The sequence below is a fragment of the Pygoscelis adeliae genome, unplaced genomic scaffold (genome assembly GCF_000699105.1).
Source record: "Pygoscelis adeliae isolate BGI_AS28 unplaced genomic scaffold, ASM69910v1 Scaffold63, whole genome shotgun sequence".
Lineage (NCBI taxonomy): Eukaryota > Metazoa > Chordata > Aves > Sphenisciformes > Spheniscidae > Pygoscelis > Pygoscelis adeliae.
The window spans coordinates 2,058,362-2,074,501 of NW_008824414.1; the positions used below are offsets into that span (position 1 = coordinate 2,058,362).

The 16,140-nt window shown below is 42.1% G+C and overlaps 1 protein-coding gene across 1 annotated transcript in view; it reads right to left on the bottom strand.

Annotated features, from left to right (window-relative positions):
- Positions 1–1,476: 1,476 nt before the first annotated feature.
- TRPM8 (transient receptor potential cation channel, subfamily M, member 8) overlaps positions 1,477–16,140 on the bottom strand; it is a 41,762-nt gene continuing 27,098 nt past the window's right edge. The window contains 8 exon segments of the mRNA XM_009320775.1: positions 1,477–1,527; positions 3,086–3,119; positions 4,485–4,584; positions 6,873–7,063; positions 9,784–9,961; positions 10,203–10,374; positions 12,020–12,161; positions 13,146–13,237. Of these exon segments, the coding sequence (XP_009319050.1) occupies positions 1,477–1,527; positions 3,086–3,119; positions 4,485–4,584; positions 6,873–7,063; positions 9,784–9,961; positions 10,203–10,374; positions 12,020–12,161; positions 13,146–13,237 (960 nt within the window).

Consider the following 16,140-nt stretch of genomic DNA (forward strand, 5'->3'; position numbering starts at 1 on the left):
GAGAGGTCATTTCCACAAGCACTGTCATAAACGGGTATCTTCTTTCCCAGGCTACCTAACCATAATTCATTCACTCATTTCTACAGATTATGTTGTTAAGACTTGCAGTTTCTCTTGTCACTGTTCCAAACACTCTCCAGCCACTCCATCATATTCTTTGAAGCTTAGTGCTAACACTGGATGCTGTACCCAACAGAGGATTCATTGCATTATAAGCAGCAAGAGGATTACTTCATACATCTCACAGACAACAAAACACTAGCCATTTAATATTCCATTTCACACACTTTTCTGCAGACCTGCTGTCTCATCAGATTTCCCCCCATTTTGTGCCTGTGTAGCCAGTAATTCCCAGGTAACTAAAATTTGAATTTGTTCTCACTGGATTGCAACCTATTTTTCAGCCAAACTGCAGCTACCTTTGATCTGAGCTGGCGCTGTTTGAGCAGGGACAGACTTCCATTATTCTACAGCCTATTCTCTAGGTGACTTGGAGTTTATTGCATCCAAGATAATGCCCAGTAACTGGCAATCCTTGTAGATTTTATTAGGTGGCTGCAAGTCATTCATAACTAAACTGAACTTCAGGTCAAGTGAATATGAAGTTATCCCTGAAAAAATGGTGAGACAACTGATTCGGGAACGCTTGGCACAGGTATAAGCTACCTTGCAGAAAAACTCTCTATGGGAGAAGGAGCCAGGCTCTCATGTTCAGGCTGATCAAGTTGTTCCAGATTATCCTTGTCAACAGCTACACTTCTTAACCTGCTGTCTTTAAAGACAACAAGAGTTCTCTGCATCCATCAATATTCTGCCTAGCTTTCACATCCCATTGGTACCTGTGGCTCCAACCCCGTTCTTCCACAGAATTTGATGAAAAAGGACACAAGGCTCATGACCAGACACTGTACCGCAGCTCTGGAGACTTTGGGTCAACTCTTCACTCTGCAGTTTATCATATAGGACACAGGAAAGCTATAGTGATCCACCATAATGCCCCACTTTTTGACAATGGGAAAAAAACCTCATTCCTACCCACAATTCTGTCTTTTCTATTTGGTTTTTATGTTCTTCAGAGTTAAAATGAACCAATTGTAAAGGATCCAGCACAGCAGCTCCTGATTTTCCAGAGGATCTCCAGCACAAAGACAATTAAATAACTTTGGGTTATTCACAATTTTTCAAAGGCAAGGGAGCAAAATAAGATATTTTAAACCCTGCCAAAAGTTGTTAGAAACACCAGATGGAAAATTGTATTTTTCAGAAAAAACAAACAAGGAAGAGAATTTAGTTGTTATTTCTTTTCCAATATTAGACAACGTCAATATAAGCATCAATAATTAATACTAACTCTTCTTCCAGAGACATACCAATTTAACATCACAGATGCTGAAGACTTATTCAAGTCAGAGAATGGATTTAAAGAGGTCTTAGGCTTACCCGGCTCAGGTAGCTGCTCTTGGATTTCAGCTGCATTCATTTGATTTTGCTGGAAATCTCTTTCAGCAGGCCTTTCAAATCAGAGAGCTTAAGAATTTAAAAAAAAAAAAAAAAGAAGCTTTGTTTATATAAAGTCAGTCTAACTCATTCCAACAGGTGATTGCAGCTTGGGATGAAGGGAAAGGAAGAGAACAGAACAAGCAAGCAGTAGTAAGTACCTTAAAATACCCTAGAACATACATACCCTAGAAAATACCGTACAACATCAGCAACAACAGCCGTAAAACCCCTTATCTGAACTCCTGCTTCCCCGGCTACCCTGTGGACACCAGCCACTACTTCAAAAGCAATAACTGACTGCTTTTTGTATTCAGTAGCCACTGAATTTTAAAGAAAAGTTTACCCCATGATCAAGGCTCATGTCTAGGACTCAGTTACATCCTCAGATTTGTTTTTAGGACATCATCTCAAGTGAGATCCAGTGAGATATCCCTGGAGTGCCTTGCTCTCAAGGGCACTACTCCTAAGCACTGGCCTTAGTACATTTCTGTCATTAAAGCTGAAGGTATGAATAGACAAAACAGCTTGCTGTAAGGTATTCCCCCACAGAATGTGAGGTACAGTTTGGGTATTACTTTTCAGTAGAGAATTAAAGTTATCATATTTCCTTTCAGTTTTAAGAGGAGCATCACTAGACACATACTTGGTTGCTCACCATTCCCATTTCAGCCCTGAAAGCAAGCTGTTATTTTGTAATCTAAATTATTTGACAGCAATCAAAAGAAGCATTTTGAAGTATATGTGGGCCTTTTCATCCTTGGACTTTTTAAAAGTCTGTTCTTCACACCAAAGCAACTCCCCACTTCAGAGGAAAAATACATAATTTAATCAAGCCTTCAAGCAAATACCCATTATGAAGGTCTTTTCAGTATCACAGTCATAAAAAGTGTATTTGTATGACAATTCTGATAATGATGTGGTCTCTAGTAGATCGGTAGCCTTATATTGCTTCAATACAGGATGTTTCTGTGAATCAGATGAGAATTGGTCATTTTAATCGTAATTAAAGGTCTTCCTACCCTGCAATATGTATGGAGCATCCTTTGTTTACCTAGCAGGTGTTGCCTGTGCCATCTGAAGCACCACCAGGCTTTCCACAATGTATCTGAACTGCCACTTCATTTTATAAGCAGAGGTTAAACAAACAAAAAAGTAGGATTAATTACCTCATGCCTTCAACACTAGAGGCTAAACTTGACAGAACACGTGTTTGAGAAGGGCATACTCTAAGCGTTTAAGGCCCCTTCTTCTCATCGGTGTTCCACGGGCCTGTTACACAGCAGAATATTGCAGTTTTATAAGATAGAAGTTATTTTTACTTCTATTCCATCCAATAGGGAATACTGGTAAACACTTCTTCAATGCTAAGCAAGCATCCTTCTACTTCATTTTCCAGCACAATATGAAGCTACATATGGAATCAAAGGTGCAAAGGATCACATTAAAAAAGCCCAATTAAAATGGGGTCCTGGTGACGGTAACAAAGACTGCACATGACTCTCAGTGATGCTCATTTTCCTTGTGGACTACTACCTGCTTTACCAGACAGAGGCACAATCCCCAGAGAAGTCTGAAACACAAGTACCTTTGCATCCAGTTGTCTAAATCGATGCACCATCCTGAAAGCAGAAAGAGGACACAGAGGAGAAGACTGAGGCCAGGTATCAGAGAAGCCTTGGCTAACCCCTCCCTCCCCCCTTCACAAAACTGTGCAGAACTGCTTTGCAGAAGTCTATCTGGAGCTAAGAGATCTAGTCCTCATCTTTGGCCAAAGAGTGGAGCTAAGGCAGTTAGAGTCTGGAGTTGTCAGAAGACTGCCCTCTTTGCATGTAGTCAGAGGTCAGTTACAAAACAGATGTCTGCAGATGCCCCTGCCTGGGAACACTAGTCTTTCATCCTTCCACGAAGGCAGAGCTGCAGGTGGTTTGCCATTGTTTTTATTACAACTATATTAACTAACATATGAATTACTGTTAGTGCTGCACTATTCCACTTTCCTTGTCAAGACTCTTTTGCTTCCAATATAAAAGCTATTTTTTTGTATTTGTTTGGCTTCTTATCCAATGCTGAGTGCCTCTGGGTAGTCTTAACATAAACACTTACTTGTGGTCAGCAGTGTCCACAGCAGGGGCAGAGGGGCATGGAAGAGTCTGGTCTTTCCTACACATTCTTATCAGCTCTTCCCTTACATTTGATTTAGGGAAATACACAAGCTGCTGGAAGCTAGCTACAAAATTAAGCCATCATGCACAGCAGGTTACTGCTGCTTGCTGTTTTCTAGCTTTCTTTATATTTCTCTTTCCTCTTATACTATTACTTTGAAAATACTGAGACAGATCCCAAAGATAAAGTGTCATGATCTGGTAGTCAAGGCAGAGTAGTTCAAGTCACCAACCTTCAAATACCATCATTCCAAATAGCATCTTCCCCTCTCCAGAGGTCTTTCCTACTCATGCTATTAATTACAGACCTCCATATAGATTGATGCCGTGGGAACACTTGATATTCTAGGTCTGACATTAAATATTCTCTGCTAACTGCATAATGTTACAAAACTAGTCAGCTATAGCACTGCTTTCCACAGTGAGACCTCGAAACACTATAGGAAGACAACATGTTCTCCTCTGGTAGTCAAATAGAAAGACTCGAGTACAGAAAGGTGAAATCATTTGAGAAATACTGTGACAGACATTTGGAACAAGTGTGTTTAATACATCTACCCAGCTACTATATGCATAATATGCCATTATAACCCTTGCAATATTGCCATTAGCATTTTACCAGCCCAATCAATTATTTCTGAAGACAATCTGCAGCAGCTGACAAAAAAGCCATCATTTTACTTAAAAAGAAAAGGCACGTTTATGCTGAGTTTATTTATCTACTCATTAGTCTGTAAACATTTAGAGCTGCTGAAAACTTGCCTTCACTAAAAATAGTCAACAGAAAATTAAGAGAGTGAAGACAAAGAAGGGCAGACGTACTCTTCTGATGAATCATTTGCTTTGGTATTGATTTTGACAAGGTAATTTTCCTTCATGACAGCTTCCCATGCCAGAATTTCATCATCCTCATTTTTTGAGCCTGGAAAATGTATGTGAAGAAAAACAACAACAGTAGATTCAGTTAATTTGTCTTTCCAAAGCTAAGATGCAAAAAGGCTGGGTTAGTGCTTGCATTCAGAGGCTAATGATTCCCTTCTCTGCATCCAGAGCATTCACAGCCCCACTTCCCACCTGTGACACAGCTCTGATAAACATTAACGGATTTTACTGCATGCTCCTGGCAAGCAGAGTTGGTTAAAAAAAGAAAATATGAACAAAAAGAACCAACGAGCTCCAAAAGTCTTTCTGGAATTTTTTCAGTCTTGGTTAACGCGAGTGCTTTGTGAAGTGGCAGCTGCTTCAACAGGCATAGGACATTCCAGAAATTTCCTATCTGAGCTTAAGCTTTCCATTTGTTTCTGCATTATGCCATATTGGATCATTAAGAGTAACACGTGTTAAGAACCATGTTATATGACTTATCATTGAACTAAAACATTCCAAAATGATGAAGCAGTCTTCTCTAAAAAGCATCTCCTGTTGATGCTGTAAATTAAAGAGTGACACAGAGCAAACCACTTTGAGGCATCAGAGTCCTCCAGGATAATACTTATGCATTTTATCCTGTTCCAACAGGACAGCACAAATCACATGGGTTTTAACAAAAAAAAAGTCAGCCGAGACAAAAGAAGCCCATAGCTGGCAAATGAGTTAAGTCCTATTTCCTCCACTTAGTGCTCCTCTGACCTCACACAGCCTCAGTTGTTCTCTCAGATACCAACAGGCATTTAAGCACCCGAATCCCAACCATTTCCATAAGAGTTAAGTGGGGAAGCCAGGATTTTGCAGTAGTCAATACATTAGTGTGTTTTCTCCATGCAGTTCTCAGTTCCTGTCACCAGCTCAACCACAATGATATTTTGGCTCTAATTAATTCTTTCATTTGCTTTTAGAACTGCAACATCAACTGTGCATCACTTGGGCAGAAATATCTGCAGTTAAACAACCTCCCCAGCAAGGCAAGCAATCAGTGATTTGGACAGCCAAAATGATTTAGTCAGTGCTAAGGAATTTTACACCCCAAAGCAGGCATCTTTCTCCTAAACTAATAACAAATCCAGCCTGTGCTGCAGGGCAACAGTCAGGTTGCTGATGGATGGGAATAAGTCTGTCAATTAACTCAATTTATCCTCTCTCATCTGCTTCTGAATGGCACTTAAAAAAAGAGAAAACACTCCACTTGTTTGGGAGAAAAAAGCTTGTTAACACAATTCATATCTGTGCCCTCTGACAGAGTAAATAAGGGGGAAATAGCTAGAGGACTGGCTCAGCCACTCCTGCATTTTTGAGGCAGGTTGCCCATTTGGCCATGCCCAGAGGGCCAGGAGACTCTGCATTCTCTTTCAGTCACTCACCAGCAGGCAGAAGAGCCTCTGAAGACAATTGTGCTCTACTAGGCTGCCCTAGCAGCTACGAGCTGTATTAGCTGGGAGACTGTAATGGAAGGACAAAAAGAAATGCAATTCCAGAAGGTAGAGTGGCAAGCAGAGACTAAGACCACCTCTTGTGCAATTTACCTAAACATTCAGAGCATGCAAGATCAGGGATCTCTGCCAATTGAGAGCAGTGCAGGAGGGATGCACTATCAGAAGCTAATGACAAATGGGATGGTTTACACTCTTCATGCAGATCATGAAGATGACTTTCAGCTGCTGCAGGCTCCAGATGAATTTATTCAGTGCTCTAATAAAAAAAAAAACCTTTCAAAGCTAGGAAGCAGCATAGGCAGCCCTGAACCGATAGGATTAATTTGAAGACTTAATTGATTTACATACATAGGGTAATTCTGCCTTGAAATGGCTTGGACAAGAAAGCACTGGATAACTCTGCACAGTACTCAAGCGGAGCAGGTCTCATGGTAGAACACAAAAGCTCTCTAACCAAACCAAAACCAAAGCTATTGGAGGGTGGGGGTCACAACAATGCTCAGTTGGAGTTTTAGCATAAGGAGTTAGGAATATAATTCTCCATATCCCAGAGAGCATGCACCTTGAGTACTGAAGGAAGATTATGGCTGAGAAGCAGCCAGGGGCTTTGATTTGAATCTTGTCGAAGAGATTTCCAGCAACACAGTGGTTTTGCATTTGATGGAGAACATGAATGAGCTGCTCCTTATTTACGGTACAACCACCTCCTCCAAGGTCTACATTGCCCTTGAAAATTTCCCAAAACACTAACTGCCTGGTTTAAGCACACCATGCCATGGAAGTGTTGCAATGCACCTGCCACAGAGCTGACTTCTAGGCAGTAAGGAATAATCCTACTCACAACACATAGATGGCTCTTTACTTTCTTTCTTACAGCAGCATTTGAAACATTTCCTCATCACCATGAATATGTAGGCAAAGATGACGAAAGGGAAGGGGATAGTCAAGCGACTGCAGTATTCTTGGACCAAGAAGTAACGCTGGAACTTCCACACCTGGTCGTTGTTCTCTTGTACTGATCCAACAGTGTAACTAACAGGCAAAGAAAGAGAAAATACATACAGCGTTAGTTACTCACCAAAGAACTCCATCTCAGAGCCAAGTAACACAGTGTTTCTCTTATTATACCAGGACATGTTTTTGTAAAGTCATCCTGCAGCTGGTAATTTTAACTGATTAGGAGGTTAGTGAGTTTGTCCTCCTTTTTAGAGAGAAATTTGAAAACGGAAAGAACTAAAACAACAGGAAAAAAACCCCTGAAGTTACAAATAAACTGGAAATAATAGGAACAGGGAGAAAATACTCCACATACTTTCACTACCTTAGCTCTACGCAATTTTCTTCCAGCCTAGACACATGAGAACAGGATGCTTCTTTGCAAGATACTGTGTCTCATTAATTCATCAGCTAACTTCTTTCTAAGCAAAACAAAACCCTAAAAATAGAACATTTACAGAAAATGAAAATCTCCTGAGATTTTTAGTAGAGGCATTAAGAATGCTCCAGGCATGGATCAAACCTACTGTACTAAACACTGTACAAACCCAGCAAAGCAACAACCACAAGAGCAAACAGCTCACAGACTGCCTGACCTTTCTTTGCTGACATTAAATGGCAGATGGATGTTTCCAAAATGTCTGTGTTGAGATCCTAACGGACCCTTACACGAGATAAGCTAAAAACTTCAGCTGGTGAAAATTATCTATTGTTTTAGAAGATAAATACAATCCTGTATTTCAGAAGTATCTAAAATGTAATATTCATCCTTTTCAGCTAGTGCATGCTGGATGCAAAGAAAAAGTTGGATTCTCTGTTGTTAAAATTAATACATATTTGTAATTACAACATAGACACACTATAAGTCTAATAGACATCAGCATTATTAAAGATTGACAAATACTGTGTACACACTGGTCTTAAGAAGAGCCATGACAGATTCACATGTTTCTAACTGCATCAAGAAAAAAACATCTGGGATTGCTGTTTGCCCACCAGGCTTCCTGAGTTCAGTACAACGCAGCACTCCTGCTTGATCAAATCATTCAGTCTATTGTTAAAATTAACTATGCAAAGTTCTGAGAATGTCATTAGAGAATTCATGCTGGGTCCTTCCACAAAATAAGCTGAACTGGCAAAAACTAGGTTTTTACTGGCATAACTGTATAAACCAGAACTTTTACCGTTAGGTGCTGTTAAAGTAAGTGTTGTAACAAATATCAAAGGCTTCTATGGTAGAGCTGGCTTACTGCTATACTTTCCTTTATTAATGTGAATTGCTTTCACTCTTTCTAGGGAGTATAAGCATCGTCTTCTGTCCCCAGGTCCTGTGCAGGTTAGGAAAACACATGTACAATAAATAGATATGCCGCACCAGTTCTAGCTGGCTTGCCAAAAGTCACATTTCTGTCTTTGGAGCCCAAGTCAGCATCGGAAGAAAGGTTCAGAGCAGAGGGGAGAACAGATCCCAAAGCTGAGGGGTTCTCAACTCATCACACTAATACATCTTATCTCAGGCCAGGAAAAATTGGCACTGGCATTCAGATGGGAGATCCCCTTGAGGCAAACCAAGAGTCCTTAGCAGTTCCTGTAAACACTCTTGTTGCCAAAGCAAATTTCTGCCCAGTCTGTCACTGCCAAAGTACCATTAAAACACACAAAAATAAACATAGCGGACCTCAAGAATAATGCCCAGGGGTTCTAAGTATTTTTGTCATGCTGCAAGGGAGTGTAAAGCAGAAAAGAAGCAGGGCTGGGAAGAACAGAGCCACAGCACCGATCCAACTGCATTCACAAGTCAGAAGTGAGACAGGAGGGCAACACACTCCCGAAGTCTGATATGAAGGACTTCCCATTATTGACTCAACTCTGTATCAGAGCTGGCAGTGTAAACAACAAAGATTTCTGGAAGAAGCTGAGGAATTTCCTTGCTCTTGCTGGTCCCAATGCAGTCAATATATATTTGATAATGTGCACAACAGCCACCATTTTTATTTGGCAATTCAGTGCTGGCTATGTGATAAGGTCAGCAGTTACCAGCACCACATTTCAGGTGTCTGATCCATCTGCATGGTGTAACACCTCACAAGATGCCAGAATAGGCCTCCTGACTGGTAGACCCACAGACAGATAATTTACCGTATAAAAACAGAGGTGATGGCATTTTTCAAGACAAAGTCCTTTTGTATGTCCCAAGGAGATGCGGCCCATTGCCTGTGGTATAAGTCAGCAATAAATAGCAGGTCCACCAGAGCAGTAACACACCCATCATCACCACACAGCAGTTCTGATTAATAAAACCATAGTGTCATAAAAAGACTGCGATAACAACTCATTTATTCAGTCCAGCAAGGTCAGTTGTGCAGCAACTCATACTTGGTAAAGCACTGACCCAGCTATCACCCCCTGTGTGAACCACTGGGGTTTGTACTAAGCCCACTGTGCAAAGGACACTTAGAGAAGTAGTAAAAGGACAGGCAGCAATCCATCCCCAGGACATTGTACCAGTTTTGATCAGACTGCTGTGAGAAATGCTGAATAACCTTGCCTTTGTTCACCTTCCCACACCACCCTTCACTTGAGAGGTCTCTTTCAAGCTGGGAACCCTGTCCAGACTATTCTCAGCAATTCCTCTGCAAAAGACACAGGCAGAGTCCAAGGCCTGGCTTCTTGCTGTTTGCCAGGACTTCATTCCCTTTCTCAGAGGGATATTGATACAGATCACAAGCAAGTGATCACTCCCTTACATTACATACCCGAACATGGCCACAAGCAGGTTCACAAGGAGGATGTTAGTTGAGAGCATGTAAATGCAGACAAGGGGAATGGTAATCCACTCCGGGAAGCGGGGTTGGTTGTTGGCATCCAGCTCCACGCACAAGGGCTTGGATTCATTCCCAGAAAAGGTGCAGCGGTCAAAGTTGTAGGTGGTACCTCGGAGTGCAAAAGTGGAGAGGAAACAGTGAGCCCTTCTCCCTCTCTTTCTGTTGGGTCCAGCCCCAGGTACTGCCACTGACCACAATACATGTGGCCTCCTCCTTCCCCGCCTCCCCATCAGACATAAAACCTTGTCTTGTTGCTGCTGGGAGGAAAGGGGTCAACACAGGACTGGACAACCGCTGAAAGGACAGAGCCTTCCACCCACCCAGGAGACATTCCCACAGAAGATAGCTACCGTCAACATCATCAGGGTACTGGCCAAACATAGCCAGGTATGGCTCGTAGATGACAGATCGAAATATCCACTCCCAGCGGTGCTCATTCTTCCTCAGGATGCCTTGCCTGGCCACACCAAAGGCCACCATCCACACAGCAAAGAGGAAGAGGAAGAAGAAGACATCTATCATCTGAAAAAGGACAACAAGAAAACACATCAGTGCCCCACTGCATGCCTGTTGCAAGCCACACCTGGCTTTTTTTCCTCCCTGATTTGATATTAGGGTGGAGAACAAGTATCAGAAAAGCCTACACAAGTTAGTACCAGTTTAACGCAAGTTTTCAGATCACTGCTCCATAAATTTACAGTCACCAACACACACACGCAAATAATTGACATTCCCACACAGGGAACTTCAAAAATGTTTATGCAACCATAAAACTAAGGCACGTTTCAGAATATAGGATATCCCCCTGGCATCAGACAGGCTCCACCCACAAAGCCAGATCCACATATAAAGACTATTTATGCAACAACTGTAGCTGCAGACCCTGCAGGCGAGTGTCAGGTGAAAGCAGCCACCACTTCTGAAAATGCCACTCTGGATGGCTTCAAACCAGTGATTATAGTCCAGACACTCTGGCTAACAGTTTCATGAATTTCTGGCTCTTAACAATATACAGATAACTGAAGACTGGTAATATCCCAGCTGAGCTTTCCCATTTGTTGCAGACCCACCTCCACTGAAATCTGCCCTTCCACTAGCCCCAAGCATCTTCATTATTAGACTTACTCAAAAACTCGTCCCTTTTGAAGAAGGCCAAACACGACAAAGATGTACAGGAAACAATCCTGTGTTGTTGCTCGCATATCATAAGGCATTCTAGGACCAGGCAATCTCTAAACTTCAGCTTTGCAGCAGTGGTACAAGGCAAAATAAATTGCAGCTTTCTGGGTAAGCTGCAGACCATGCTGTTACTCCCATTGTCACCACACAGCTGGTTTTTAAATTCCATATATGCCAATCCTTTGCTATGGCACAAGACAACCCAACCACTGCAGAAACGCAGAAAGACAGGGAAAACCTCTCCTAAGGACATCTAGCAATACTCATTTCACGTGCCCTTTGAGTGCCATTCCTCAAACATTCCCTCTGTTGAGTGCACTTCAAATCTCTTTTCTTTGGAGTATATGTGTGTGTGCATGCAGAGCTATCACTGGAGGGAAGATCAGCTCCAGGTGACATGCACAGATTCAAGCAGACATACTCCAGTTCTCTAGTGCTCCTCATTCCCACACCTACAGCAAGCCATAGCTGTATTATATGGAATTCCACTCTCTTCCTTTTACCTTTCCCAGTCTGCTAGCAAACATCCCCTCCAGCTACAAAGGACAGAATCAGCCCGGCCACTCCATGAGAGGCTCCTCACCATACGCTTCCCCAGTTCCTTGTGCGATGGATGCGCTGGAAGACAGAAATCCTCCTCCTATACCATTTATTGTCATCGTCTTGTTTGGGGAATGCTCGCGTGAGCAACAAGAGTGATGGAATATACCACTGAAACACTTGAGACATATAAGACAAAAGTTACCAGGAAAAAATTTCCTCTTCTGTTCTTCAGCCTGATCTTTATTCTCTCCCTGTGCAGAGGGAGAGAAAAAGGCCCTGTTCTTAATTAGGTCCTATTTAAATCTTAATTAATCCTGTTTAGCAGATTTAAGAGAAGGAGAGAACTTGCTGCCATCATCAGAACAGTGGTGATTTTCACTCTTGAGGAAAAACAAGGCATCACATCATTTATTTAGACTGTCTTGAATAGCTGCCAGAATCTTACCATCCTCTGCAGCATAATAATTTTGGGTCCTAGATTCCTGCTAACTGTGAAAATATGGATCAGCCTCAGGGTAAAAACTATGTAGTCCAAACAGAAAATGACTCTCCCAGAATACCAAGAGCTTTCATCAGATGAGTGAAGCCTGATGGAGACAGTAAAAGAAAATGAAGAGAAGCGTTGGGTGAAGCATGCAGAAGTCAGGTAAAAACACACTGAAACACTGAAATGGTGAGTGGAAAATGAGTAACTGGAAAACAGAGCACAGCCATCCAGGGCCCCATGCCCTCTCCCACCCACTCCCACCTGATGACAGGTGGTAGAACTGGTTAGTGCATGTCTTGTTTACACACTTCTATCTTAGCTACATCATCGCTGTGTCTCCTCTTCCCCTCTAAAACTATTAACAGCAAAGAAATCTTGTACCTTTAGCTACTCCAACAGCCCTCCAAAAACATCACAGGGCAATGACCACTCTGCTGCACTAAGGCAACAAGAACTAAGTTACAGCTGATTGAACAACTATACTGCAAAATGTGTTTCCATCATTTCTTTGTCATGGTTGTTAACGCACCCATTCATGTAAAACAGCTTATGTGAGCTAATGACATTCTGTTAGACTATTGTAGGTACAATTACAGTCCCCTTAAATACAACACACTAAAGCTCAAAGACTCCAGATTACCATACTAAACAGTCAATAATAGGAGCCAGGGAAAATCCCAAAGAACTTCTGCCTCTCTGAGATATTAGCCAACTTACCCTGCAACTTTGTCCGATATGCTCTATATAGCCAGTCTTGAAGACATTGTCATGAAACCTAAGCCCATTTCAAACCTCATCTTCTAAACACACTCATCCAAACCTAACCTTTGACTCCAGGGATATACTCAACTTCCATTAAACAAAAAAGAAAAAATATTGCATGCAGATGTTCCCTAATCACTTTATTTTATTTCTTTATTTGCTTTTACAGATTTATAGTCAAGACTCGGCAATATTTGGGGCCTTCATAAAGAACAGGGAGTTTCACGAACACATCGTTTCCCAAAATCTCATTACAGGTTGTAGTCAAAACCCAGAAAGGAAGCAAAGCCATAACATGGCCACAAGAAAATATACTGCTCACCTGAACACAATCCCTGCTATGAAGTAGAAGATTGCTAGTGTATCCATAACATTCCACAGGTCTGAGAAATACTTACTGCCATTCATGTACCACTGGAAAGGAAAAAGAGCAGAAAGTAACTGCACACAGCACTGGCTAGTGACACGGGGAGCTCATGCATCCTCCCCTCATCTCTCCCCACTGGATGTCCTCATGGGTAAATATTCCACCCACTGCAATAGTAAGGATTGTTTCCTTGCCCAGTCAATTTTTGTCACACATAATAGGTACACCAGAGTTCAGATTGCTTTTAACTTCCCCCAAAAGAGGTGTTTTTTAATATATCCAGCAATGCCAGAAATTACTGGCAACATGTTTTTACCGTTAACTTCTAATAGGACTACGTGTCAAGATTTTCTATGTTTAGAGCTCCTTAACATATTTTCTCCTGCCGTCCAGATATCCTAGGCTGATGCTCTTGCACTGGGACCAGTTAAGCACATTGGTGACACAAACATTGCACCACGGTGCAGGTTACTGTGCTCAAAGGACATAACCCAACCACATGGGTGCTTGTGCATGGGGAGAGGAAGGAACAGTCCTGACAAGAGCCAAGACTGATGTATTTAATGCTCACATGTGTATACACATGCTGTCAGGGGACCTCAGGGTAGATCATGGTATGCTCCAGCAGAACTGCTGCCAAATGGGTCAAAGGAGCCTTGGTGTGACCCACTAAGAGCAGATGAAACACTGGGAGGAGGCAGGAGGGTCACTGTTTCGGGGCAGTTGAAGTATCCTGGCTTCTCTTTCTTCACAGAGCTCATTCAGTAATCTGTCCCTGACTAAATGCACGTGCTTTTGATCGAAGATGCAGATTTAATTTATTCTTTTAATTACCTGGCTCCCTATTTCTGAATTGCAAGTGTAGTGAGAATCTCTGTCCATTCCCAGACTGACTGGTACTGCACCCTGGATCCAAAGTTAGTGTAAGAACCAACTTCTGGATCCAGTTCAGAGATGACTCATTAGGACAAGTAGCTTAATCAGCAGAAACCTCCGCCAGGCCTGAAGAAATAGACTGAGTCCCTGATCATAATTCTTTTTAATTTTCATTGAAATAATCAAATCTTAGTAGGGTACTGATCAGTGAATCTCTCCACAACTGGCATATCCAAGGAAGGCAATTCTGCTCTCAGTACTTTTATGGGAAACAGAGATCAAGGGGGGTTTTCTTCTAAATGCAGAAGAAGCTATGAGTAGAGAGCCCCACTTTGCTATTGCAGTTGCACAATTGCATTTTCTTCACATGATGGGATGCATTGCTAAAGACGGACAGTTGTGGCAACCAAGGTGTCAGGCTTAAGATATTACCAGACACAATTTCAGCACCTTGGGACCCACACACACCTTTCTTACAACTTAAGGTACCAAAGGTTGAGCACTGAGTGGGGACAGCATGTCTGACACCCATGACATTGGGTTGTCTCTGTCTAGTAACTCCCTAAATTAAACATAAGTTGTCTTGCTATACATGACAGTGAAGTGGTGTTTTACGTGAACAGCTAGATGCATATGGTCCAAATGTCTTTCACAAAGCAATAAGCATACCACTGCACTACAGCTGTATTACATGCAGCAGGTTTAAGCCTGATGCCTCTTCTATTAAGGGCACAATTGTGGATGGAGAAAAGGAAACAGCTTTTGGTCTAAAGCAGAAACAGAGAGAAAACAGAGGCAGATGCGTGTAAACAAGCGAGAACAACCGAGACTGCAGTGCAGTTCAGTCCTTCAAATATCAAGCAGTTCCCATTGCTAAGAGTTAACGTGCACGGAGGTTCTGTCCAGATTCCTTCTCCATTTGAGAAAACAGGGCTTTCCTGCACACCCCACGAGGCTACCCACTCACCTGGCTGGAGGCTACATCCATGTGGCTAAGAAGATAGCAGGAAAAAGGCATCTCCGATTTCACTATTGCCATGACAGCTCTAAATGGGATATGAGAAAGTAGCTCCAGCTAGTTAAAAATCTCTAGGACCATCAGAAGTGAAAACAGTGCTGAGCCAGTGGCTTATGGTTCAGATGCAGTTCAGTTCTCCTGAACGGTGAAACAATCTGCTTTAAATTTGGAACAATGTCTAGTAGCTGTCACTTCCACAGACGCACCACTCTAATCACAGGGCTGATTTCTCCCCAGAACTAGTTATCTGACTGCAGCAGCTACAGTGGGACCCCAGGCAACATTACTCTTACTTTTCCTTTGATGTGAAAACAAAATCTGAGACATCCCTCTTTTTTTTTTTTTTTTAATATTAAGGACACAGATACTATTTTGACTGCAGAGTTCGACCAAAGCATACACAGTCTATCTCAGAGGAAGCCAGAGAGAAAGTTTCCTGAGAAGCTTAGAGGTTTGGGACACTGCTCTGCGTTCTGTTCCTTAGCAAAATAGGTTTGAAGCCAGGACACTGGCTTAAGATAACTTTAAATCTTCAATAAAGTCTCTGTTTTAGCTGCCTCCACTCCCACAATCAAATTGGTACAGTCTGGCCACCAGCTACCAATGGGATTACTGGGATCTGAAGCTGTTCTACCTGCTCAGGGTAGTGAGAAATAGTGACATTGGTAGGAAAAAAAGGTTTATATCCCTAAGGCTTTCCCCAGGACTTTTGCTGGGTACGCACGGGAAGTGCAAGGACAGGTCCAGAGACACCAGAACCTAAATCAGCAGAAACAAACACTCCATTAGTGTTTTAATTGCAACAGAGTCTTTTACTTTTCCCCCATTTTCCTTAGCAAGTAAAGTTGCCTTAAAGAGGGTACCACCTTGACTATTAGAAAGGAAAAAAACCACACAGCAAGTTAAGCACAGTAACATCAACACTCAGCAATGTCATTTGAGCTCATGTAAGAAATGTTATTGCAGGGTGGCCTGATCCAGCAGATCACCCACAAACACTCATGTGGAGACTAATGCCTTACAGGACAAAGAGAAAGCAGCACTGCACTGAAACCA